This window comes from Trichoplax adhaerens, genomic scaffold, assembly GCF_000150275.1.
Source record: "Trichoplax adhaerens TRIADscaffold_39 genomic scaffold, whole genome shotgun sequence".
Lineage (NCBI taxonomy): Eukaryota > Metazoa > Placozoa > Uniplacotomia > Trichoplacea > Trichoplacidae > Trichoplax > Trichoplax adhaerens.
In genome coordinates, this window is record NW_002060979.1 from 117,594 (window position 1) to 143,219 (window position 25,626).

Sequence of the window (25,626 nt, forward strand, 5' to 3'; positions counted from 1 at the left end):
AAAGACTAAAAAGCTGGTGAAAACCGACTCATAGTAATAATCAATTCTTGAGCGAATTCATTCAAAATTCCGCTAAAAAATATCAACATTGATGATGCTTATAGCTCAATGAGTGCCTTTTTACAGAGGTCTAATGTTGGAATAGCTCATCTTTCTTAAACTATCTATCGACCTCGAGAATTTTAAATATTATTGGCGAGAATCACTTTCTCTACACTATTTGATCCATTCTAATTATGCAGTAAGACATTAGTTTGATGATAAACAATATTGCATTGTCAATAATTTATTATTGTAATGCTCTATTGTAACTTAATAGCCGCCATTATAGGCATGAAATAGAGCTGTAGAAGTAAACTAACACTGAGCAACGCCTACATGGCTAGCAGCGTTGGCTCGTTGGCGTAGGCAAAGATGGAAGTAAGCGTTAATTAGGTCAACGGTTCTCAACGTGGACATCATTGATACAAGGTGAAAATGAAATAGAGATTAATAACTATCATTAACAATATACAAACATTGAAACTAAACAACATCATCTTACCTCAATATATTCGCCATCTTCGTCCCAAAAGTTGACCACTGCCACTGTATGATGGGTACAATAAAAAATTTTAAAATGTCATCATAATAAGCAACTAATTAGCAAAAGGAGAATTGGTTTTCAATTTAGCTCATAATTTATTCATGATGCTAAACGATGATCAAATCATCATCGTTAGCATGCTAATCTGGACATTAAAGGGCGACATTTAATCGATGAAATATCTACAAAATGAAGGATTCACGTTACAATCCAATCTTAAACTACTTTTCAGTCGCTGTTGATTGAATTGATTTCATTCTTCAGCTTTAAAATGATCAATCCATTAGCAACATGTTGCACATGCGATTAGAATTAATGATTTGAGAACGATCATCAATGAAACTTTGATTGCCAGAAGTCTTTTTTTTTTTTTAATTAGTAATGTCATCATTGTATATTGTCTTAAGCCATGTAGGTAAACTTGTTTTGCTGTCTGTACAACATGGAGCTAATACAGTTCTCAACAAGCTTTGTGCGGGCTGTAAGCAAGCGTTCAGCCATGACGGAAAAGTTTCTTCCGCATGGCAATGGATACAGTCATCCATCTACAAATACGACCCCAGCTGGCAACAATGCCGGCAAACTTGATTTAAAATTTCTATGTCATGATAATCATCCACAGTACTGTAGATTGGACACTCTTGGACACTGTTGATCGTTGTTGGTGAAATAGATCAGATTAAGTTAAAGAAAAAGTGATGATTTGTCAGTAAATACGCGTACAAATAAATTAGCTTGCCCATGTCCTGTACTATAATGAATATCTGCGCTAGATTAGGAATCAAATCGGATAAATATTTTGAGCTGATTGATTTCAATATCGTGTCGCTGATCAATGGTGATGAAATGGATTAGATGAGAATATGGAGGTAAAAAAATGATGATAATTGACCTACTAATATAAATACAAGCGTATATCGATGGATAATAAATAGGATAAACGCGTTAACGAAATTATGATTATTATCGATGATAGATTACATTCGTAATGAATCGGATAAGCATTTCGATTAATTAATTTGAGCATCATGTCGCAGATGGTGATAAAATATATCAAATGAGAACAATCATCTACATAAAAAATGATTTGCCAGCGAACATAAACCCAATAGCGATGATACTCGTATAGGCATTAGGGCAGTTTGCAAAATGACCGATTTCGCATACGGTCACGTTCATATCGATAACCAATTTCGTTGAATGTGCCTACTACGATTATCATCTGCCATAGATTCCAAAATGATCCATTGGATAAGTATTTGATATGGCCGTATGAAATCAATTGGAGCATCATGTCACTGATCGATGATGATGAAATGGGCTAGATAGGATCATAAAGCTAAAAAAAGAAATGATCTCCAAACTAAGTCAATACAAACTGATTGTACGTGATAGATTAGATCAGTGATCCATCGGATAAGCACTTTGCAATGATTTTAGCATCATGTCGCTTTATTAAGTTAATACTGACGAAATGAATCCGATGAGACTATTGATCTCGTCGAAACGACTGACGATGTGCCGTTAAGGTTAAGTGCAAATAAAAACTCGTATCCATGCACACAACGAGAAATTTCTGCTGGTAAATTGAACGCGTCCATTCCCATGATGTGATCATCGGTGATCGATCAGACGAACTTTTTTGTAACAATTTTAATACTGAGTTAAAAAAAAAATACCGGTATGCAACAAATAAAAGGAAATAAAATAAGTTCATATGCTACAATTTATGATGACGATCGATCAAAAGAGCATTGATCATTTCTTATTCATCTTAGCATCATCTAGTATCGCTATAGTAATGAAATGAATCAGATGATGGCGTTCATTGACAACAAGAATGATGTCTAGTCAGTAAATTATAACACAATATCGTGGACGAGTTCATTAAATAATGATCCTCTACGATAGGTTGGATTTATAGTAGACAAAATAGGGACTTTCTGCATTGCTTTAGCACTGTAGGGTTCATCGATGCTGGCAATATTGAATAGAATATAGAAGTAAATGATGATTTGTTAGTAAGTAACAAATTATGTTGTATCCGTCCTCATAACTAATACGATCATCAAGGATCGATTGGATAGGCGTTTTGATTCATTTTAGCATCATGTTACTCATTAAGGCTGGCGAATTATTTAGGTAAGATGAAAGCAAGAATGGAAAGCAGATCGTAAAATTGGCCATGGAAACATAAATCCATGAATATCAATCAACAAATTCGGCTAATCCTCTTGACGATCGATAGCCTACTTGGTCATTTCATTTACTTTCACCCTACTCCATTCTAAACTTACGCATGCCAGGCTTGGATTTCAGATCATCTTGTGGTACATTTCTGACCCATCACATAGAAGAATTAAAAATTGGCTCATGTTAGCAAGACGTAAGTAATAGGAAAAATGGCCAAGATGAATTTCAAGCCATTTTAATAATTCAGTTTATTATTTTGGGGTGCACAGTTTCTGAATTAATTGCTCTTCTACGCGTATCTTCCATCTGCAAGGTACTCAAAAAATAGGCGATTCTATCATTACCTGCATGAAATACGGATAGTAACTTCTGCAGTGATAGAAGAAGCTTCTCCAGCCATCGTTGAACTTGTTCAATGTGTAGTAATCGAGAGTAGAGAGCAAAAGGATAGAAGTTGTTGTTAATCAAGGTGGAAAGGAAACCTGCGGAAGTGTTAAAGTGATGATTTTTAGTTGAATTCGTTGTAGCAATTTCTTATACTGTTGATACTTGACTGACTCAGATAGGAGTGCATGCGGTATGAATTTACTATGCGATTCAAAATAGCGTCGTACGAGAGGACAGACAGAAAAATGGCTCGACGGAACAAGCGCTATATACTGTATCATAACCTACTACAATATCAATATTGTAACCATTACAAGTGTCCTTATTCGATCAATCTGTATAGACAGAGCGGCTGGCATGAAAGCCTTTGCCTTTTGGCGTGAATAACTTGATCACGCAAGCGCAGTCCTTTCATGGTAACGCCTACAAGAAATCAAAAAATAGAATAAACGAATTATCATCAGTTTAAAATTCTTCCTTCTAAACGCTAAAACGTCCTGGATTCCCATCGCTGCTTGCTATTGTGTCGTGGAAAAATACTCTAATTGCTACAGAGATAGTAACTGATAATGGACAAGTCGATCAGGATATTAGTCCTGTACTACTGTCGGCAATGGGTCGGTAGGTTAACGTAGAATGCCTCTTCATTTTATACCCAAATTTCAACCTTCAATTTGTATTCAACAATTGTGTAGATTGAATTTTTTATTGATGAGAAGGAATCACCTGATTACACAAATTTAGAATATGCCCAGTTGCCCACGGTCAAATGTAATAGTTTTAGAGTAGAACAAATTGTAGCAATTAGAGATGACATCATTATGTTTTAAGCAAATGGTCAAGTCGTTATGCAATATTGTACCATGCTTCTACTACCCAAAACAACGGATAACCACTCCGATCGTAACGGTCGCAAAGTACTGTACTGACAATTACTTCTGGTGTACCTATTGTTAGCCATTCCAGCACTTTATGCGTAAAACACAAGAAAGCAACCATTAGAATGGTTTGTTTTGCCCGTATACAATATAATCCAGCCCGCCCTAGATGCTAGCACTACCCAATTGTATTCGTTATTGTTCTCAATCGAGTCAGTATAGCATAAATATGAGACACGATTTATGTCCATATTGGTTTATTTTGTGGGGTTAAAGTGGTTAAACCCCCTAATAGAATAGTATTGCCATTCTAGCATCATCAACAGGTGGATTGCAAGATTTTCTGCCTCGCGAAACACTACCGAAATCCTATAATAAACCATCAAGGTTAAGGGATGCTTATTTTATAGTCGCAATCTGAGTCAACAGTGTAGATGGCATCCCATATGGTCTAGTGGTTAGGATTCCTGGCTTTCACCCAGGCGGCCCGGGTTCGATTCCCGGTGTGGGAACCATGAATTTTTTCCCCTTTTGCAGAAAGATCCAGAATCTTCTTCCCTGCGCCATATCATAAACTACAAGAAGAATATCGATATCTTCTCCTGGTCCATGGATATACGCAGCGATATAGAGCATCCATTTGATAGTACACTATAATGGATAATATTCTTTTTGCTAGGCTATTATAGTGGTATGATATTGACTATTTGCTTCATTTCTCTCCAATACATAACAAGTTTGCCATCACCAAAATATCTAATCGCTTTTATCATTCCTATAATTAATAATCATCATCATTGGTGCAGCAATCCTATGGACAGTCTATCCCAGCATGTTCTAGACCATATATGCGTATAGTGCAGTAAGATCAAGAATTTCTACACCAAAAAAATTCTTTCATATCACTAAGTAGTAGAAATTGCGTGTGAAAAGAAACTATTATTAGCGGCATCTTTGTGATGTACCTTACTTGGCTAGTAGAGTTCTAATAGATGTTAATTGTTATTTTTATAGTGCATATTGATATATATAAGCTGATATTGCGAATTATAATCTACAGATTCTCTAAATACTACTCTATTACACACTGCTTCATCATCTCATTTAATACTATCATAGATATAATGTTAAAATCTTCAAGAATCGATGCTAACACATACGAGCTGACAACTTCTAATTGTAAACAGTAAATATAGTACATGTTGATCCAAAATGGAATATTAAGAGTTATCTTATATCGTTATTTAGACAAATAATACACTAGATTTAAATATACAACCATTTCAAATATCATCACATACCATAAGTATCATATACTTAGATAACATTATTGGGTACAATATTGTATTCCTTATTAATTTCTTTAAGCATGCTACTTTTATACAGAAGCACTTAAATAGAATCAGCTTACACATCATCAGCATGGTGTATTTGCACTATGACACAGAACAACTATCTACCGTATACAATCAAGACAAGGGGTTAACTATCCTACCTAGCATAGCAATTATAGACCTGAGCAAATGCTACGACACATCTCCATAAGCATAGTGCCTACATTGTAATAATAAACTTAGTGATAAATTAAGCATCAGCTGTTAACGCATTTTTGTTCACTATTACATAGTTATGATTGCAAAATTCCAGTTTTAAAACCACTTAAAACCGAATAATGATACTCCTATGAAGGCGAAAGTAATATCTAGTATTATCCCTATAAATTTTTAACGATATAAGGTAAGAGATAGAATTTTGGGGATAAATTCGTAATATTACGAGTAAATAGCTAGGAAATAGATAAGTCTTTGGTATTTAATATTGCGCATTAATAATTATAATCAGAAATAATATGAAAATATCAAGCATAAATTATATTATAATGCATTAGTCATTACTTTTACTCTATTATTCGAAAGTACTTTAATGGCATTAAGATTTATCGATATTATTACGCATATTTTATTACACAGCAAGTTGGTCAATTTATTGCTAAAATGTTCCACCAAGATTGCACAAATTTTTATACATCAATTACAACGTTGATAGGAAACAAATACGTTATTCTACATATATAAAATAAAGGCTGATGGATATAATTTTATGCTAATAGTATTCCTATCATTTTCTGTACGGGCAGAAACAAACTATATTCATGCTACCAGATTTCAACTTACACCAGTACGAGGTGGTTACAGTGTTAATTATTAAATAACAGTGCTACTTTTTATAGAGTGGAGCTGAGGATTTGACTTGATTAGCAGTATCAGGTAGAGACGCTAAGAATTGATAGGATGGCGGAGAAGGATTGGGCTTGATCCTATTCATTGCCATATAGGACAAAATTTGATCTGGAATTTCAGCCAAGACTTCACGAGCTAATTTAACAGCACTCAATTGAGTTAATGTACCATTCACCAGAAAGTCAGAAAATGGCACAAACTACACAAAGTGAAAAATAGATGAAACTCATTTTATAGCAGTATAGAATAATGAATAAAATCATCAACTTAATCGTTAAATATAAATATAATTGCCTGCACAATATCTCGAACTGCTTCTCTTCCTCCGGAAGATAAACGAGTTTCATCTCCATCTAATACCTCCATACCTAAAGAGAATGTTCATTAAAGTATACCCTTTCAATCTTGATGTATACATCACATATGTACGAATATGAAAAGATAGGAACCTGTAAAGTCAGCATTGCCAACGCCAACTATAATGATAGATAGGGGCAGATGGGAAGCCTAGGATATTATATCAAATCGAAACGATAATCTTCATTTGACCGCAGATAGCTGTCAATGTAGAATCTAAACAGTGAATCTGTGAAATGCGAAATCGATGTCATGCTTACATACCTCTACAATAACTCTCTTAGTTGCGGCCAAATCCGAAATACGGCCATCAGTTAACATTAATAAAATAGAATAGCTAAAATAACAAATTAACAGAAAAATATGATGAATTATCCCCACTAGCCTATAAATTATTATATTGCTAGCATATTTTAATACTTGATTAAATATTTAAAAAAATTTTTAATATCCTACCTCTTACCAGGCATTGCGTGACTCTCTGCAGCACATCTAGGAAGATATAGTCAAAATAAAGCATTTATAGGATATCTTCTTATTCAGCTGCACTACTTCAAGTTATGGAATAATATAAAATCATACAAACCGAGCTACACGTTTTATTATTGGTGCAAAATTAGTCGGCCCTGTAATAAATAAATATGATAACATTGCATTAATGTATTTCGTCGATAATGATGGAATAAAATCAGCAAAGTAGACAATCAAAGTTATTCCTTTCTGACCATAAAGTTGTACAGTATTTAAACTGTGTGAATAAGCTTGTACAACACTATCCATCGTGACACATTCAGGATTATTAGGATCACCATTCTAATATTGTATTTGATTAAGATGTCAAATTCAAGTTTGAAAAACTATTGCCAAAATGCTTAAATTAAGATGAAAGTATTATCATAAAAATGAATGCGGTACCAGGTGAAATTCATGGGAAATTTCTCCCGATGGGAGTTTACCACCAAACCCATATGCAGGAAATCTCTTATCACTATTAGTAAGAAATATTATCGTTATTGCACTGGCGTATAATATTTATGGAGTAAGACATTACTAATCATAAGAGTATGTTCAGAGAATTTTGATTCCAGTCATAAAGAAATAGCATAATACTACCACATCTCTTTAAGCTGTTAATAAATTAATCATTTAAGGGTATGCAGAGAATCATTTATTACTATCACAGAGAGATAAATAAAATGGAATCGAAATAGTATCTTGCAAGCTATTGATCTGTTAATCGTAGAGAAAGTAGAATGCTATATGTTTCAGACCATTAATCTTAAGAGTATATATTAGCAATCTTCCGTTGTGGTCTAAAAGAAGTAATTTGATACAGAAAAAGCTGATATCTATCAAGCTATTCATTTTCTTATTACAAGAAGTAATTTAATAATATTGTAGAATATCGTATTGCCCAAACTATTAATTTATCTATATATACAGTACGAAATTATTCATCACAATCACTGAAGAATAGATTAACGTCTATGTAGAATATTAGGTCTTCCAGGCTACTAATCTATTTATATTTCATGAGATTATGTGCTGTAAATCTTTCATCTCTATCAAGAAACAATTCACTTAGTCGTTAAAGTAGAATAGATATCTTTAGGCTATTTAGCTATTAATCACAAGGGTTTGCGTAGAAAATTGCTCATCACTGTCAGAAAAAGGTAGGGAGAATATTAAAGTAGAATACCATCTCTTAGCAGTCTATTTGTAAGTCATACCTATCATACTCTTGACAAACTTTACCAACAGCTATTAATGCTTTCAAGTATTGATTTTGTTGTCTGGGAGAGTTATAATGAAGACTATCAGGTTTGCTAGGATCTCCTATGAAGCCCGCGATAAATAAATAACATTCAAACTTAATCTGTTCATAAATTTGTAGATAAGCCATCACTGCTTAAAACGATATTTTACTAACCATTTGAAGCAGTAAAATCAATTCCGATATTAAATTCAATTTGTAACCTGAGCATAGTAATAATCACGCAAGAATGCTACATCAATGAGAAATCCATGCTGAAACTAACATATCTATTATCATTTATCAGTGATAGGAATAAAATTCGGTAATATCTCTAGAATATTAATCTGCAATTTGAGTAAGCAAATAGATCAACCTACAAAGAAAGCATAGTCTAAAAATTTTAAATAAAATGTAAGATTCAAATAGATAGTAAATCATCTAACTGTAAATTAGTACACTAATAGTACAACCTAAATAATAGATTCTATATTTTGGATAATTGATTTAATAAGATATATCAAGTAAAATAAATAAAAGTAATTAACGCAAGAACTTTTAGTCTGTTACAGTTAGTTATTTTTGTAGGAATGATAAGGTCTATATTATCGTAGTTTCTATGTTTTATTTATTAAAAAAGTAAAATGATAAAAAATTAAGTTAATTGAATCTACTTGTACATAGGGTATCATAGAATAAAATGAATATAATTTATAACAGTGAAAATCAAATATTGAAAATTAATTCCATGATAATATTAAGTACCCGACTCATTACTTAATGTTACTGAAAAATTTATAAATAGTTAAGCAATATTTATTTACCAAAATCTATAAGTTATGATACATATAGTTTCATTTACCCGCCTCGAATATAATCTATGTATGTTCCCTGCTCGAGAATTTCCATCTTCAACATTACAAGCTGAAGAAAGATATACAAACTGGTCATTAATTAATCATATGACTACTACTATTACCTATAATGAATTTTTTATCTCCTATGTTTTAGTTGCAGTGCTTTCTTACCATGCCTGAATTGGTATATTTCTTTTTCTTTAATTTCTTCTTTGGGTTAATACACTATAAAAAGTTTTATAAATATTAGTAGAGATATGTATACATCGATTTTCAAAATTGTGAGTCGTACTTCGAATGATGCTGGTAGAACTTGATGCCTAACTTCCTGTAGGACGAAATATACTTCGCCAATTAAGTCATGGCTGTGCAAGAGGTATTAGGAGGAGATGCTAAAATTAATTACCAACTTCGATTTGGCAATTTCAATTTAGTCCAGTAACCATATAAATACCAGTAAAATAGCCACTGATCGATCTGTAAATACTGGAGTACAGTAAATACAAGGTACACTTACCCTCCATCTCTATCCCAATCGTAGCATTCAATCTTAACCTCCCTTAAATTTAATCTTTATTAGTATCATCTCTACAGGATAAAATAACTCAATCTGCACTATTCCTAGTATAAAAAAAACCAACTATACCTATAGTAATCACCATTACAAAGTAATCGAGCTGGAATTTTAAATTCTTTCCATTTAGGATTTAGGGTCCTTTTAATAACTTCAGTTTTATGAACGGCAACAAAGCTACGTTTAAGTTTAAAATATTAATACAGTATCATCAATCTTGTAAATTAGCAGGTAAACAAGAATTAGAATCTAAAATATATATTATTCAGTACTATAGTAGCTCAATTTGATGTCAAATTGAGATGGAGAGGAAAATTAGAAATTTACCTGCCATCACTACCTTTTCTATAAAAAACAAGGAATGGATCTGATTTACCAAATAAATCCTTTTTATCCAAGTTTTTACCATGAAAGTGAAATGTAATTATGTCCTACGTAGTTGGAATTAAAAGTATGAGGAAGAGTTACAGACTACATGTTTTTACTATAAATTACAAAATTTACTTACAGTCTCATAAAAGATATTGAAATTGGCTAACGTATAAATTGATACATAATTATATCAGCTTTAAATATTTACAATTCTGCTTGAAAAACTATGTATGATATATATTATCGACAGATAATCATTTCACATATACTACGAAAGAGGCTAAAAATATGTAACATTATTCATGACTACACTGCGAGTCAATAAAATATATGTACAGTAGTTTAAATATACTATAGCATCATTTCATATATACTACAAAAGAGACTAAAAATATGTTAGATTATTCATAAATTGATGTGATGTATTTTTAAGTCAGAGTATTTCAAGTTGTAAATATCTTTCCAGAGTATTGAATGTAATAAATGCAGTTGTAACGACTATGTATTTTGACCAATTAAGCATTTAGCATTTTATAGTCTATCAGAAGCACATTACGAATTTCGTAAGATCAGTTATTTTGGTATATAGGTATGATCGCTGCAACTATTCATATCCAGTTATTCAGTAACAGTACGTGGAATAAAATTAACTTGACAACTTACGTTACAGGGATTGATTTCTTCCGCCGAGACTGCCGTTTAATTCAAACATAAAATTACACCGTCAAGTTATTTGAAAGCTGCTGAAATGATGCACAATTTTATTCCATTTCAAGCAAATAATCGTACAGGGTACACTTACTTGTAATAGTACTATTTTTCTTGGTTTTAATGCCTCTATTACATAAGATGAGAGGGTTATAATGATGCAGCTAAATTACGCTAATATTAAGATCTAATATTTAATAAGCAACAGAGCCAAGATTTTGTAATACTTCATTAAAGACGATATATCAGCATTTATAACTTACGTTAGAGGCTTTTCTAGAATCCCGCCATGGCTCATTATTTCAGCTAAACTACATTCCATTCTACCCAGAAAATCCTAAATTTATTGAGGATTGATCATGTTATTTTACATCTGCATCAAACTACACCAATATGCAGACTTTATACGCCTTCCTCTTTTAACCATATAAAGTTTAAACAACGTAGCTGAGAATGGAATATCTTGACCAGAAATACAAGTGAATAAAGTAATAGCCTGACCTAGTGTAGTTATCTTTACAGCGAAATTCACCGATGCAACATTCATTTTGTAAAAAAAATAAAATTGCTATCTATAACTTACATGCTTGTCTAAATTGCTAGAATTTCCATCAATATCGTAACTGTTCATTAAGTAGAAGAAAAGTTAACATTACAGGTCAATTTTGTGTTTATCTTGAGCATCCATGAAGGAAATAATTTTAAATCAACTCTAATATCTGCCATCGTTTAATATTACTTCTACGAGTACTTCTTCACAGTAGCAAGAAAAAAATGATTTATTCATAACTAACAAACTCACACATGAAAACGAATCATTTGAAGTTCTTCAAAGAAGTAAGTCATGGTGAATGATTTGATAAATTTAGGGTTTAAGTTATCCTTGATGCATTCTGTTCGACCAAACTGAATTATTGATAAAGGTGTAAAAATGATTACATTCCAAATTTTAGACGATACTCTCTTTTTGCTAAGATTGAATTTTGTGCAATGTAGTTAATGTGATCCCCCCCCCCCCATTTTAGTTTTAGTTGTCTTTACCTCCTTGTAATATCCATTTTCATCTTGCTGGTAAACTACAACCACTGTAGATCAAGATGAGATAGATTAGTACACGTCTCCTATTGACAAGAACTAATGAACGCTATCCACTATCAAGACTCGTCTATCATCCTATTGATTTCATTAATACTGGCGGTAGAAACTCAAACTACGCTGAATTTATCCGAGCAAATACTTCTAATTATGTAAAGTAATAATGTAAATGTATACTGTAGAGTGCAAGAAACAAGAACTATCCATAAACATCATACTTGGATCGGACTTGGATAAAAGATCTTTATTCACCAATTTTCTATCATTCAACAGTACCATCAATAAAAGTGTCAGTATCGATCATCATCAATCTCTTTAGGCTACTAGTTATTAGCAAAGAATGGACTGGTGTTGATTAAATGATTGCCTATCATCTCCACTACGGTAGCATGGTGGTCATGCACAATCTCACTATCGAAAGAAATCCTATGCTATCGAATGGATAACACTTAAGAAATATATGAATCAATGACTTCATTACCTGCATGATATATGAAGGCTTACTTGTGAAGCAGGCACCGATGAATCAACTGTTTCTCTAGGCGACGCCATTTGCCACTAGAAAAAAAAGTTGGATAATACAAAGTGAGGAATGCACATAGCTACAAGCTTGCAGACATTCCTTGCATCATGACTCTTGTATTTACTACATTAACCTTCATTGCAGAACAAACTACACGCATCAATAATTTATAATTATAATCGACTGCAGTCTATTTTTATATAATAACACTTTTGGAATTCTCTCAAGATAATCGAATAGTATTATCTATGTACAGAATGGAATCGATCATCATCAAACTGTAACCTGGATTTCAGCACTTGATTTTTCCTTCTGTTGTGAAATTGAGAACAAAAACCAATTTGGACTGTAGTTGTTGACTAGAGTTATTCAATGCTATAATAGCACATAAGCGTGATAAAAAACTTTGCAAATGTTGTAAGAAGAACTAGAATTGCACGCACAACTTCAATTGAATAAGTAAAATGAGTTTGTCAAACTATGCTAACTTTCCTTCCTCTAGCGTCGCTTTTCACACAGTTTCAGTAGTGATAGAATTGGTTGACAATCGCCGATGTAGAAGGCTACAATATGGATAGTCAATATCCTCTAGAAATACTGTATAGTAGTTACTTGATTTGCATCGTCTTACAGTGAATAGCGGACCATGAGCCATTTTCGACTTTTCTTACTATACAATCTCGACCTCCCCTAGTCATTTTAACCTTAACCTTTATTTATTTAGCTACTACGCTACAATGTAACGTGTGAAAGTAGAATGTAAACACTTGTTCACTCCCTTTTTGCTGTTTCTTTGCTTAAACAAGATACGGAGAGATTGAAAATTTTTCTTTTCCTTCTAAATTAGGTCTAGGGGCGTCCATCAACTAAAGGCATCATCAAGTTTTCTAAATGCCAAGATGGATTGGATTGACTGCCTTACATGGGCTTGAGTGAATTAAATCAAACCCTAGTTAACCTTTGGCTACAATGATTCAAGCATGGAATAGAATAGTTCATGACCTCTTAGAGATGGAATAATCTCTGGGGAGGTGAGATCACACAAAGAGAATGCAATGTCGACAAGCTATAAAATGTGAATGAAGAAAGAGCAATCAGCAATTTCAATACGCTGCAAGTGATAATAAGTTGTGATTACCAATCTTTCTAAAAAAACAACCAAAAAATAGAAAGAAATGGATGGCAGATCGGCCATACTTTCTATTTAGCTTTACATAGATCGAATTTGAATTTTGGTAATGATAAATATTGTACGCATGCAACAACTATTAGTTCAAAAGCTGGGTGATTTACAAGCATCACCCTGTAAGTGATTCTTTATTTTTTCCACCATGTTTTGGCTTCCTTTAGCCGTAATGCATGGCGTCATTTGTTACCGTTTGCATCAGTCTTATCAGTGGACGGAAGACTCAATTTCACTGTAGTTTCTTATAAAAAAATGTTGTAAAATCGCCATTTTACAACATATAACGGTACACGCTTTAAATCAATTTTTCTTATGTTAGGTCCTTTATTCATATGAATTATTGCAATAGTAATATTGACTGAACCTTCATCTACCAGCACATAGAATATTAAGTCATTTTAACTGCAATGAAGGAAGTCGATTTTTGACATCGAAATTCTAAAACGAAGTTAAACATGCTGTACGAGCTCGTACTGTATCAGGAAAAGGGTTTCCTATCTTCAGTTGTGTCACAACTGCATAACTACAATCCTTTTCTCTATTTTGCCGTGCAGTTCGCTATTGCTCAATCTAAAATTGCTATCAAATACCAAACTTTGCGTCATTAAAAGTGGTATTCCTGGCGATGATCGTTTTCTACTATAATAAGATTAGTTTCATCGATATGTTGCTGAACAAGTGCACCAGCTATCTAACGTATTTTTTTGTTACTGAATGCGCGCGGCGTATAGATAAAGTAAAGCATTAATCATAACATGGAGACATCAAGCTTGTCTATGTTTTTCATACTCAGTACCAAAAACTTTATTTTCAAAGCTATCCTAGAGGCAACATTCCAAAAATATGATATTGTTGAACGCATATTGCATGTATCGATATAGTCAATTTATAAATTCATAAACATTATAATCTAATATTATCAGTAGGGCTATAAATGTATTAAATTATAACTGCCAATAGATTACTTGCAGTTAAATAATGATATAGAAAATTCATCCATTTTCACGTAGTTACACAGCACTATAGAATTTCAATGATATTTACAGCTAATAAACTGTTGGTACTAAGAGCGAAAATATCGCCTATATAAGGTATTTTTCATATAACATTTTCAATGAAATACGGACAAGTTGACAACGAGAGATTGATAAGACGCATTTAATATGCAGGCAGGATATGTAATTTTAAACACAGCTGAACCAGTTCCTTACAGATCATGATTGATAGGCTTAGCTGAAGTAATGGGCTATTAATAACATTATAATATTCATGGGACGTAAGTAAAAGTAGTGCAATAGACGAAAGGTATAAAAATGAAATCTTTTCACAAAGGCATAACACGCTGTGTTTCCATGCTTAGTTGTTAATGTTGGCACTGCATTGAAACAGTATAGCCGTAATACCGAAATATACTTATCTTAGAAATCATTACCTTACCTTATCGCAACACATTAGGGGTGTAGTACAACAGGTTATTGTATTCTTACATACATAACATAACATAGATCTACAGCTAAATAGTTTGCATGAAAATATATCGTAATCAGGAAACAGGATTAGAATTTTAACTGAGATAGGCCAACAGTAGATAACTACCAACCATTGTGTTATCTCCATTCGCTGCTCGTTTTCAACCAGCTATTTATTGCTGGTATGACTGGTACGATGGGGGAGGATTCGGCTTTACATGATTCATCCTCATATATGATAAAACTTGATCTGGTATCTCAGCCAATACTTCCTTAGCGAGCTGAACAGAACTCAAGGTTGTTACTGCACCATTTACTAAAAACTTTGAAAATGGTACAAACTGCAAGCCAAAATAGATAATAACAGTTAATTCTAGTAAGTAGTATTCTTCCTCTAAGGCGCTTTCTTTCCTCCATACTTCACTGAACAGCGTGGAAAATAACTACTAGACAAAAATCTACCTGAACTATGTCGCGGACTGCAGCTCTTCCTCTAGACAACAGCGGCTCATCATCGGCGTCTAAAACATCCATGGCTAAAACGCAAGGCAATACCAAGTTTGTTAACTGAGCCATAAGTTTAAAGGTAGTTATTTGCTCAGCTCAACGGCAACTCATTGTGCTGAAAGCTAAATTACGTCTATGCACATTTTTCACTCAATACCTGCAAAATCAGCATTTCCGATACCAACAATTATGATCGATAAGGGTAAATAGGAAGCCTAAAATGGATGAATGAAGAATAAAATTGTATATACGTGTACATGTTCTATAATATCTCTAATTTGTTATAGGTTAGCTTACATTAACGATGGCTTCTTTGGTTTGCACCATATCTGATATGACGCCATCAGTTAGCATAAGTAGAACACAATAGCTATAATGTACGATATTAAAATAAACGAGTTACTTCTTCATCATATATTTTCTGAATTCATTTTGAAAGCTCAAAGTAACCCCCAAATTTTAGTAGTATCAACATTATCTATATGTAGATATACTGTAGAAACTCGTACTTACCTACTGCCAGGGTTTTGATGACTAGTAGCTGCAAATCTAAAGAAGACAATCTCCCGATTACTTTGCGGAAAAACAGTTATAATAGATACTTTCAAATCTAGCCTTATCTATACATACCGAGCAACGTGATTAATTATTGGGGCAAAATTGGTAGGCCCTAATGACAATCAGAAGATCCTCTTGTAATTATTTATAGTAATCCAAAAGTTATAATGCGTTAACAAGGTAGTTCACAAATTTTTAACGTGACTCACCATAGAGCTGAACCGAATTTATACTCATTAAGTAAGCGTTTAAAACACCATCAACGGTCGAACAATATGGGTTATCTGGAGTACCATTCTGTTAAGACAAATATAAAGCACGTTAATAATATTAACATGGTCTTAAATTCATAATTGTATTCAATTTTAAAATTACCAAGTAAAATTCGTGTGATACTACTCCATTCGGTAAACGTGCTCCAAATCCAAGAGCTGGAAACATTTTGTCACTATCGATTAAATTTATCTCGTTGAGCAATAGTTACGTATTATCACTTTCAATAAAGCTCATACTAGACGCATTTTAGCATACAGTAAACTCTAAGCTCACGTGTCATATTCCTGACAAACTTCACCAACAGCTTTTAAAGCTTTCATATATAAATTTTCTTGACCAGGAACATTGTAATGAAGTGAATTTGCTCTCCTTGGCTCTCCTGAGTAATTTAACAATACAGTATTAATGATCATATTGCTGAACATGGAGGAAATTTTTACAGCTTACTAATGTTAGTGTTTACTTTATAGAATATTACAAAATCTTGTGACAAACCGTTTGAAGCCGTAAAATCGATGCCAACTGTAAAATTAACTTGCATCCTGTAAAGATTGTTGGATTGATTTTAGTAGCAACATCAAGATACAACAATCTATCTCATCGATCGATAACGCAATACTTTTCTATTCATTATATCAAAGGGATATAATTAATTTATTGGTAATACCCACCCGCCACGAATGAAATCTAAATACGACGGCTGTTCTAAGATCTCTAACTTTGTAATTTGGATCTAGTGGGTGGTAGAGAAAGTATCACAAAGCAGAATTTAGGTTTAAACATGTGTACTCTCCTACTAGTTCTTAATTCAGCCGTGGCGTCTGGATCAATCAGTAAAAAATAATTACTTCGCCGGAATTTTTATACTTTTTCTTCTTTTCTTTCTTCTTAGGGTTGATGCACTAAATAAAATTTTTGTTTACAGACAAATGCGTGTCAGTAGAACTATTTTCAAGTATCTGGTAAACAATGATCGGTTGGATAGTGATCATTTCTTTAACAAGAAATTACACATACCTCGAAAGATACTGGAAAATTCTGATGCCGGTGTTCTTGCAAAACGATATAGCATATACCAATCAGATCATGGCTAACAGAATAGTAATAAAATATGATTTTTTCGTATTATAATCGGTCAAACAGAAAATTAAAAATTTACATAGTTGTGGCTACCTGCCGTCACTATCCCAGTCGTAGCATTCAATTTTGAGAGACCTAATATTATATAAGATCATTACAGCCAAAGTTCTGTTTAAATAATAAACTTATGAAATGTTCTAATATCGAAATTAAAATTTAACATTGAACATCTTGGTGGTTCAAGTATAGCAAATATCTTTTTTCCGAGCCGATTTTAAATAGATGGGCATATTTATGATCGACATGAACCGTTATCAATTTACTTTCGAGCTTTTATACTCTAGTGTGAATACAGTAAAATTTCGGTACCGATTTTAAATAGATGGGGGCATATTTACGATCGACCTGAACCGCTATCAATTTACTTTCGAGCTTTAATACTCTAGTGTGAATACAGTAAAATTTCTTTGGACCATATTATATAAGAATGTATAACATAATTCACAATAATGAGTAATACCTGGTATAGTCCGCATTACATAATTTCTTGGCACTGATCGTAAACTTTTTCCAGGAAGGATTTAATGTATTCTTAATTATTTCGGTTTTGTGTACAGCAACGTAGCTAATTTCATAATTTGGTAATATTGAATGGTTTAAAACGATTGACTTTAAAGTTTACGTAAATAACCATGAAGAGTTAACATTTAAAACTTTAAAAGTAGTCGTTGTATTATACCTGCCATCAGCATTCATTCGATGTATTACCAAGAATGGATCTGATTTACCAAATAAATCCTTCTTGTCTAAATGCTTTCCACGAAATTCAATCGTTACCAGATCCTACAACGTAGTCGTGGATTTATTTCACTTTAGTAACTTTAAGATATCTGCAATAGACTGATAGAGTACAACTACCGACGTCATTGGGAATTGATTTACATCACCACAGATTAACTTACATTACAAGGATTAACTTCTTCAGCCGTTACTATTAAGGTATTGATAGAATTAAGGCAAGAATAAATTTAAACAAAAAGGAATATAATCATCAATACAGCATTTGTCAATAGGAGGAGTAGGGTTGCGAACACGTCGATCATATACCTGTAATAGTACTCTTTTTACTTTTTGGGGTGGCCCTATTGGAAGAAAGTTTGAAGGATTTAATAAATATCTTATTTAGTCTAATTGTCTTATTATCAAAGAATATTTTGGTAACTGGTTGCAAAATTGATTGCTCAATTTGTGATTTCGATCTTACTCTAAAGGTTTTTCTATCTTTCCACCATTAGTAAGAATTTCCGCAAGTGTACAGTCAAGGCGACCAAGAAAGTCCTAATGAATTCGTCAAATTGTAATAGTTGGTATTGACAAATCGGGAAAGATACGAAAGGTATTAATTATTGAGATATACGTAAGTATTGTTGACAATATGTATACTTATTTGGAATCAATTAGGATCAGCTATCAATAAAAATAGTACTAACATGTCTATCAAGTTTGGCAGAGGCGGAATCCACGTCATAGCTAAAATTTTATTTTGGAACGCATAAAAAGAAAATTAATACCTGTGACGATAGCAGCCTCCAAGAGTACAATTTGTTGAATAATTAGTCAAGTTATAAAAGTATGTTTTGTGTATAGATATATTATAAATATGTGCTAACGATTGTAGCTGTTAAATATACAATTGCTGTGTTTATGAACACATTTTGTAGTCAATTTGCTGGATCAATGAGGGTAATGGATATTTATTTTATATTATCTCCTTGTGACACGGCCGAAGTCGCGACAATACCAGAAATTGTTGTACTTGTTTAATTCTTCAACGCTGCATATTATTGCATTGATTCATGACATCATTTGTGGATGTCTCTTAGTTGATACTTACATCTCGAAACGAAGTCTTTGGCATTCTTCAAATAGGTATGGCATTACAAAGGATTTGACGAAACTCGGGTTCAGGCTATCTTTGATACTTTCTGTCCTACCAAGCTATACGATTCAATCAATTCAAAAGAGAAATGATGCAGAAGTATTATCAGGACATTAGTCAATATCTAAAGTTCTATTGATGGAAAAGGTAGATAGTCTATTCCTACCTCTCTGTATCGTTGATTTATATCTTGCACATAGAGTACAGCCACTGTAATGAACAACAATACTCATGAGCAAAATCATTTCAACTCTCAGTATGACATGAATAATTCACGATCATAGTTAGTGTAGCTTCAAGCTAAAGCTGGTAATAAAGTGATTGTTATTGTAACTGAGATAGTTGTATGGTCTATAGTAGCCTTCAATCTATCGTATTGCATGAGTAGACTTGAAGAGTTAGAATGCAATTTTTTTTGCCAATTCTCGAATGATGTACTGATACATGATATCCAGCATTGCAGAGACTGTACGTTATCTCATTACACATAAAATCACCTCCGATTATGAATAAAATTAATGATATTTCAATTCTTGGTGTTACATTTTGTGTTTCAGACTATAAGCAAGTTAGCGTTAACAATTTAATCTGTAAAGTAACTGCAAATGTATGTGACTACATGTAATGGAATTTCAACTTTGTGAAGTACTGTACTATTAATCCAGCTCACTTCTGAGTCTATTGTAACAAAGTAAAGATCTGGCTATCTTTGTTATCCTATATGACTTACTTGGATCGGATTTGGAAAAGACATCTTTGTCCATTAAATTTCTGATTACCGAAAGAATGAAAAAGCAATAGTTTCTCATGAATGGCTATTGGCATGACTCAGAATAAATGATGTTTAAGTTTACATGTTATCCAGCAATATTAAAGATACCCAGTGGGTAAGATAAACTACGCATTATACTGTAAAGCTTGCATGAATGATGGAGTAACTTATTCTCTATCATAACAGTAGCTAAGCATAGAATAGACAACAGAGATGTACCCATTATTCCACTAAGAAAGTCCTATCTAGGCATTTACTGAACATTTCGATTATATTAGCAAATTAGCATTTGCGGACTACGTCATAGAGAAATGGATATGGGTATGTTCAATGAATCCATGTTATGTACAACAGTGTATTAACAGTAAAATGACATCCGGAAAGTTGATTGAGTGAGAATGGATTAGTTTACTTTGGCTTCGACATGATCCAATGGAGGCGATCAGAGTAGAACAGTGATCAAAAGCCAATAATCCATTCCCATTCTCCTTAAGCTTATGGGAATGCTAGAGTAATAGATTCTGCTAAGTAAAGTATTGACAAAAGCAGTGAGTAAAGAAAGATCCATGTTGTTTGTTAGCACACTGGTAGATCATGCTGGTTTGGATATAAATGCAAATGCCAACGTTGCCCAAACTTACATCCATTTCGATACAACTGGAAACTTGAATGCAGTAGCAGTGAGATTATGACACCTACTAATTCATCCCAATACCCGGATACCTCTTCCTTCTCGAGTGAAACACTATTTTCTACTTGTTGTTGTGGATATCGTTGTAGAGTAGGTAATCCTGTACTTGACTAGCACGACTACACTTATTTGGCTACTTGTTATTGTTTGTATTCAACAGCAATCATGATCATTCATTGTAATGGAACGTCGTTATGGGTGCAGTCTACACCGTCTTATTTCCTACTAGCGTTATCGAGTCTTAAACACAAGATAATTCAACTTTGCTATGATTGATATTACCCATGGAATCAGCCATAACAGCTGGAAGACATAATATGATTTTTTGGATACAAGACCAAATTGAATGACTGAAGGAAAATCATTCATCATCGACATTGCAATACAGCAACAACACTAATGGTAGTCATCATTTCGTTTGATGTAACTTACCTGCACGCTACATTGATAGTCACCTCCGATGCAGGCACTGCCGTTGATAACGGTATACTTGCTGCCATAATGGTTGTCCAAGGAAATAGAAAGTAAAAAATAAATCGAAGCAGCACCAAAATGGTTTCTACCCGTTGGGAAAGGTAAAGCAATCTGGCGAGGAGACTTGGGCGTGACCACCTTTGTTTTGATTTCTTTTTATGAAAGGGAGAAAAATGCATGGTAACTGTATGGAAGCGATGCCTTGAGTGGGTAGTTGAGTGTCTCTACTGGCGTTGCATTGACCAAAGTTACCTGGGACTACGGTACAGTACACTAGTACAGTACTGAGTTTACTGGGCACCGAGCTGAAGTGCGTACCATATTGCGTATTTTACATACTTTGAGGGAATGAAGGAATTACGCAGGCGCATGCCGGCAGAAGCTGAAGTGCGCATCCGCGTTCCGTTCCATTCGGTAGTTGACTCGGTACCTCTTTTTCCTACAGTGTACAGTGCATTCTGTACTGAAGTACTGTAAAGGGTGCGTGGGACTACAGTACTCAGACTGAAAGATTTTCTCCTCGGTTTCCTGCTGTACAGTACTCTACGAGTGTACGTACTGTAGACACTACAGTATCGACTGGTAGACGCGTGCGCAAATAGCATCGTGCAATGGTATCATATCAGAATGAAAAAAATGCGTCATATTCCATTTTGTCCATCAAACCATAGCAACTATAATTCATGTAATGCATTATGGCCGTAGGATACCTCCATGGCTCCATCCAATTATAAAATGCTAAAATCAATGCTGATGAAATTATCTTAGGCCTGCTTGGTTAACCATCCAATGTCATATTTTTCCAATGATACAAAAATTTTTCAATCTATCAACATACATGTAATGTACACGTATCTTATAGACATGCAAATATCCGTGTCTATTTAGTTAACTATAATTCATGCTATGTATTATGGCCGTAAGATACCTCCATGGCTCCATCCAATTATAAAATGCTAAAATCAATGCTGATGAAATTATCTTAGGCCTGCTTGGTTTCCAATGTCATATTTTTCCAATGATACAAAAATTTTTCAATCTATCAACATACATGTAATGTACACGTATCTTATAGACATGCAAATATCCGTGTCTATTTAGTTAACTATAATTCATGCAATGTATTATGGCCGTAAGATACCTCCATGGCTCCATCCAATTATAAAATGCTAAAATCAATGCTGATGAAATTATCTTAGGCCTGCTTGGTTTCCAATGTCATATTTTTCCAATGATACAAAAATTTTTCAATCTATCAACATACATGTAATGTACACGTATCTTATAGACATGCAAATATCCGTGTCTATTTGGTTAACTATAATTCATGCAATGTATTATGGCCGTAGGATACCTCCATGGCTCCATCCAATTATAAAATGCTAAAATCAATGTTGATGAAATTATCTCAGGCCTGCTTGGTTAACCATCCAATGTCATATTTTTCCAAGGATACAAAAATTTTTCAATCTATCAACATACATGTAATGTACACGTATCTTATAGACATGCAAATATCCGTGTCTATTTAGTTAACTATAATTCATGCAATGCATTATGGCCGTAAGATACCTCCATGGCTCCATCCAATTATAAAATACTAAAATCAATGTTGATGAAATTATCTCAGGCCTGCTGGTTTTCAATGTCATATTTTTCCAATGATGCAAAATTTTTTCAATAGATGAACATACATGTCATGTACACGTATCTTATAGACATGCAAATATCCATGCATCTACTGTATATTTAGTTATTGTTACAATTCTACATCAACCAGCTCTCAGCAAGAATCCCTTTCTCCCTTGCATCATTTTCTATCGTCTTGTTCTTTATCATAAACTACAGTACTGTACTATGGCCGCAACAGTTCTTAACATTAAATTATGCAGACTAGAAAGAAATGCTATCTCTTCATCATGTAGTTTTTTCTGCCATAAACATTTCCTAAATTGCTACTAACATGACGTTACATCTATCCATGAATAAAAGTACGAATAAACCAAGCTATCAGCCTGATGATCGATAGTACACGTACTTACAGCGAATAAAGTCAACGCTGTTGGTTCAATATTGTGGTTCAACATTAATACGGTGCCGTATTAATGTTGTGTCCGTACATGACTAGCCATGCTACGTAGTGATAGTTTAGCATCTTTCTGCCTTTCAAAAAACACACAATGAATTGAACAAGAAGGAATACCAACAGTCTAATTTTAATGGGCGTTTCCAGTACAGTTTATCATCATCAGTTTCATTTTATTCTTGGTAACGCAATCTATTGCTCATTTAGATATCATAAGCAAGATAATAATAAGGTAGCACAGTCTAGTCTATTTTTTTCGAACCAAAGTTACACCATCTGCTACGGTTAACATGACAAATTCAACACGTTCATCGTCTTTGATGATACTATTTAATTGACGAACCATTGTAGTATCGGCATCGTTAATAGACTCATCGGCTACATAACCTCGCCATAGCGTGTTGTCGATAGCAATCATCCCATCTTTTCTTAATAACTGCAGTGATTTTTCGTAGTAGTCAACATAATTGGTTTTATCTGCATCGATAAATATGAAATCGAAGGTACCAGATTCATTATCGCCAAGCAATTGGTCCATGCTTTCAACAGCTGGTCCAAGTCTTATATCGATTTTACCATCAACACCAGCTTCCTTCCAAAACGGTCTGCCAATATCAACAAATTCCTTGCTGATGTCTAAGCCAATTACTTTACCATCACTAGGCAAAGCAAGAGCCATTCCAAGTGTAGTGTATCCAGTAAACACACCTAAATTGTAAAGTAATCAAGCGAAAGCTATTATATTCACCTGAAAATATATGCTTGCCTGTCAATAAAGCACAATATTCATTGCCTACAAAATGTGATATACTGGTATTTTTCATGCCATTGAGCAAAGCTTTGAAATCACCGTCATTATACTAGGATATTAATAGTTATCATCAAATACTACAACATCATGATGCTGTAGAAGGAAGCTTATTGTAGTAGGAATATTTGGCAAGGGATATTAACTTGTATTAAATGGAGACTATATTATACTTAGTGTAGTCTCGATAGACTCACTACGCCAATGACATTAATCGTAAATAATGAGCATCTAATAGTCACAATTTTAGACAAGTATGTTATTTTAGGATGTTAGCAAGCAAACTTCAAGCAATTTCAAGGTATTTTTCATGCCATTGAGCAAAGCTTTGAAATCACCGTCATTATACTAGGATATTAATAGTCATCATCAAATACTACAGCATCATGATGCTGTAGCAGGAAGCTTATTGTAGTAGGAATATCTGGCAAGGGATATTAACTTGTATTAAATGGAGACTATATTATACTTAGTGTAGTCTCGATTACACCTGTCGAATAACGTTAATCGCAAATAATGAGCATCTAATAGAGACTATATTATACTTAGTGTAGTCTCGATAGACTCACTACGCCAATGACATTAATCGCAAATAATGAGCATCTAATAGAGACTATATTATACTTACTGTAGTGTAGTCTCGATAGACTCACTACGCCAATGACATTAATCGTAAATAATGAGCATCTAATTGTCACAATTTTAGACAAGTATGTTATTTTAGGATGTTAGCAAGCAAACTTCAAGCAATTTCAAGCCTATCTTCACAACTAAACAATTTAACCTAAACTACAGCCATTAAGATAGTTATTGTAGCATGCGGCATTAAAGATGAAAGGATAGTAAAATTATCCAAGGTATTTTTATTCTAATGCGTTGATAAGCAATCCCTTTGCAAAACATGTAAAATACGAGTATCCTACATAACAGCGTTATTGAACTATGCAGATATAAGTTATTAAGCGAATATGTGCTCCAAAGTAAGTCATTGGAAACTTTACTGCTTTTAACTTGCAAAATATAATCTATGAAGTAATGCAAGTATTCTTTACCGACTTCTAAAACCTTCTTTGCATGAATCAATTGCAATAAAAACTGCATCATGGAAACTTCATCTGATGTTGCAGCCATGATTGCCTCTGGATGGCCAGCTGATTTGTCACATAAGCGTTGCAACACCGGATGCTTTCGGAAGCCATACTTCAATACATACTGATAAATTGGAGATTCAGTCGGAAAACCAATAGGCCTCCCCAT

The 25,626-nt window shown here is 33.5% G+C and overlaps 3 protein-coding genes across 3 annotated transcripts; all 3 read right to left on the reverse strand.

Annotated features, from left to right (window-relative positions):
- Positions 1–6,261: 6,261 nt before the first annotated feature.
- TRIADDRAFT_33800 (uncharacterized protein) lies at positions 6,262–12,552 on the reverse strand (the record flags this gene model as incomplete). The annotated part of the gene is made up of 23 exons (XM_002118191.1): positions 6,262–6,483; positions 6,585–6,652; positions 6,734–6,791; positions 6,906–6,978; positions 7,228–7,267; positions 7,367–7,454; positions 7,557–7,629; positions 8,372–8,477; positions 8,572–8,618; positions 9,257–9,318; positions 9,423–9,476; positions 9,544–9,616; positions 9,769–9,810; positions 9,898–10,002; positions 10,153–10,256; positions 10,861–10,889; positions 10,996–11,069; positions 11,169–11,242; positions 11,489–11,528; positions 11,708–11,811; positions 11,947–11,990; positions 12,219–12,259; positions 12,482–12,552. The coding sequence occupies 23 exons, from the start codon at positions 12,550–12,552 to the stop codon at positions 6,262–6,264; spliced, it is 1,692 nt and encodes a 563-aa protein (XP_002118227.1).
- A 2,799-nt stretch (positions 12,553–15,351) lies between these two features.
- Positions 15,352–21,501, reverse strand: TRIADDRAFT_33811 (uncharacterized protein; the record flags this gene model as incomplete). The annotated part of the gene is made up of 24 exons (XM_002118192.1): positions 15,352–15,519; positions 15,641–15,714; positions 15,843–15,900; positions 15,983–16,055; positions 16,199–16,234; positions 16,316–16,355; positions 16,453–16,540; positions 16,619–16,691; positions 16,793–16,898; positions 17,015–17,061; positions 17,191–17,252; positions 17,368–17,421; positions 17,537–17,609; positions 17,693–17,734; positions 18,120–18,224; positions 18,339–18,442; positions 18,562–18,590; positions 18,707–18,741; positions 18,864–18,937; positions 19,090–19,129; positions 19,494–19,597; positions 19,705–19,748; positions 20,269–20,309; positions 21,434–21,501. The coding sequence occupies 24 exons, from the start codon at positions 21,499–21,501 to the stop codon at positions 15,352–15,354; spliced, it is 1,638 nt and encodes a 545-aa protein (XP_002118228.1).
- Positions 21,502–23,808: 2,307 nt separating this feature from the next.
- Positions 23,809–25,626, reverse strand: TRIADDRAFT_33791 (uncharacterized protein; the record flags this gene model as incomplete). The annotated part of the gene is made up of 2 exons (XM_002118193.1): positions 23,809–24,269; positions 25,422–25,626. The coding sequence occupies 2 exons, from the start codon at positions 25,624–25,626 to the stop codon at positions 23,809–23,811; spliced, it is 666 nt and encodes a 221-aa protein (XP_002118229.1).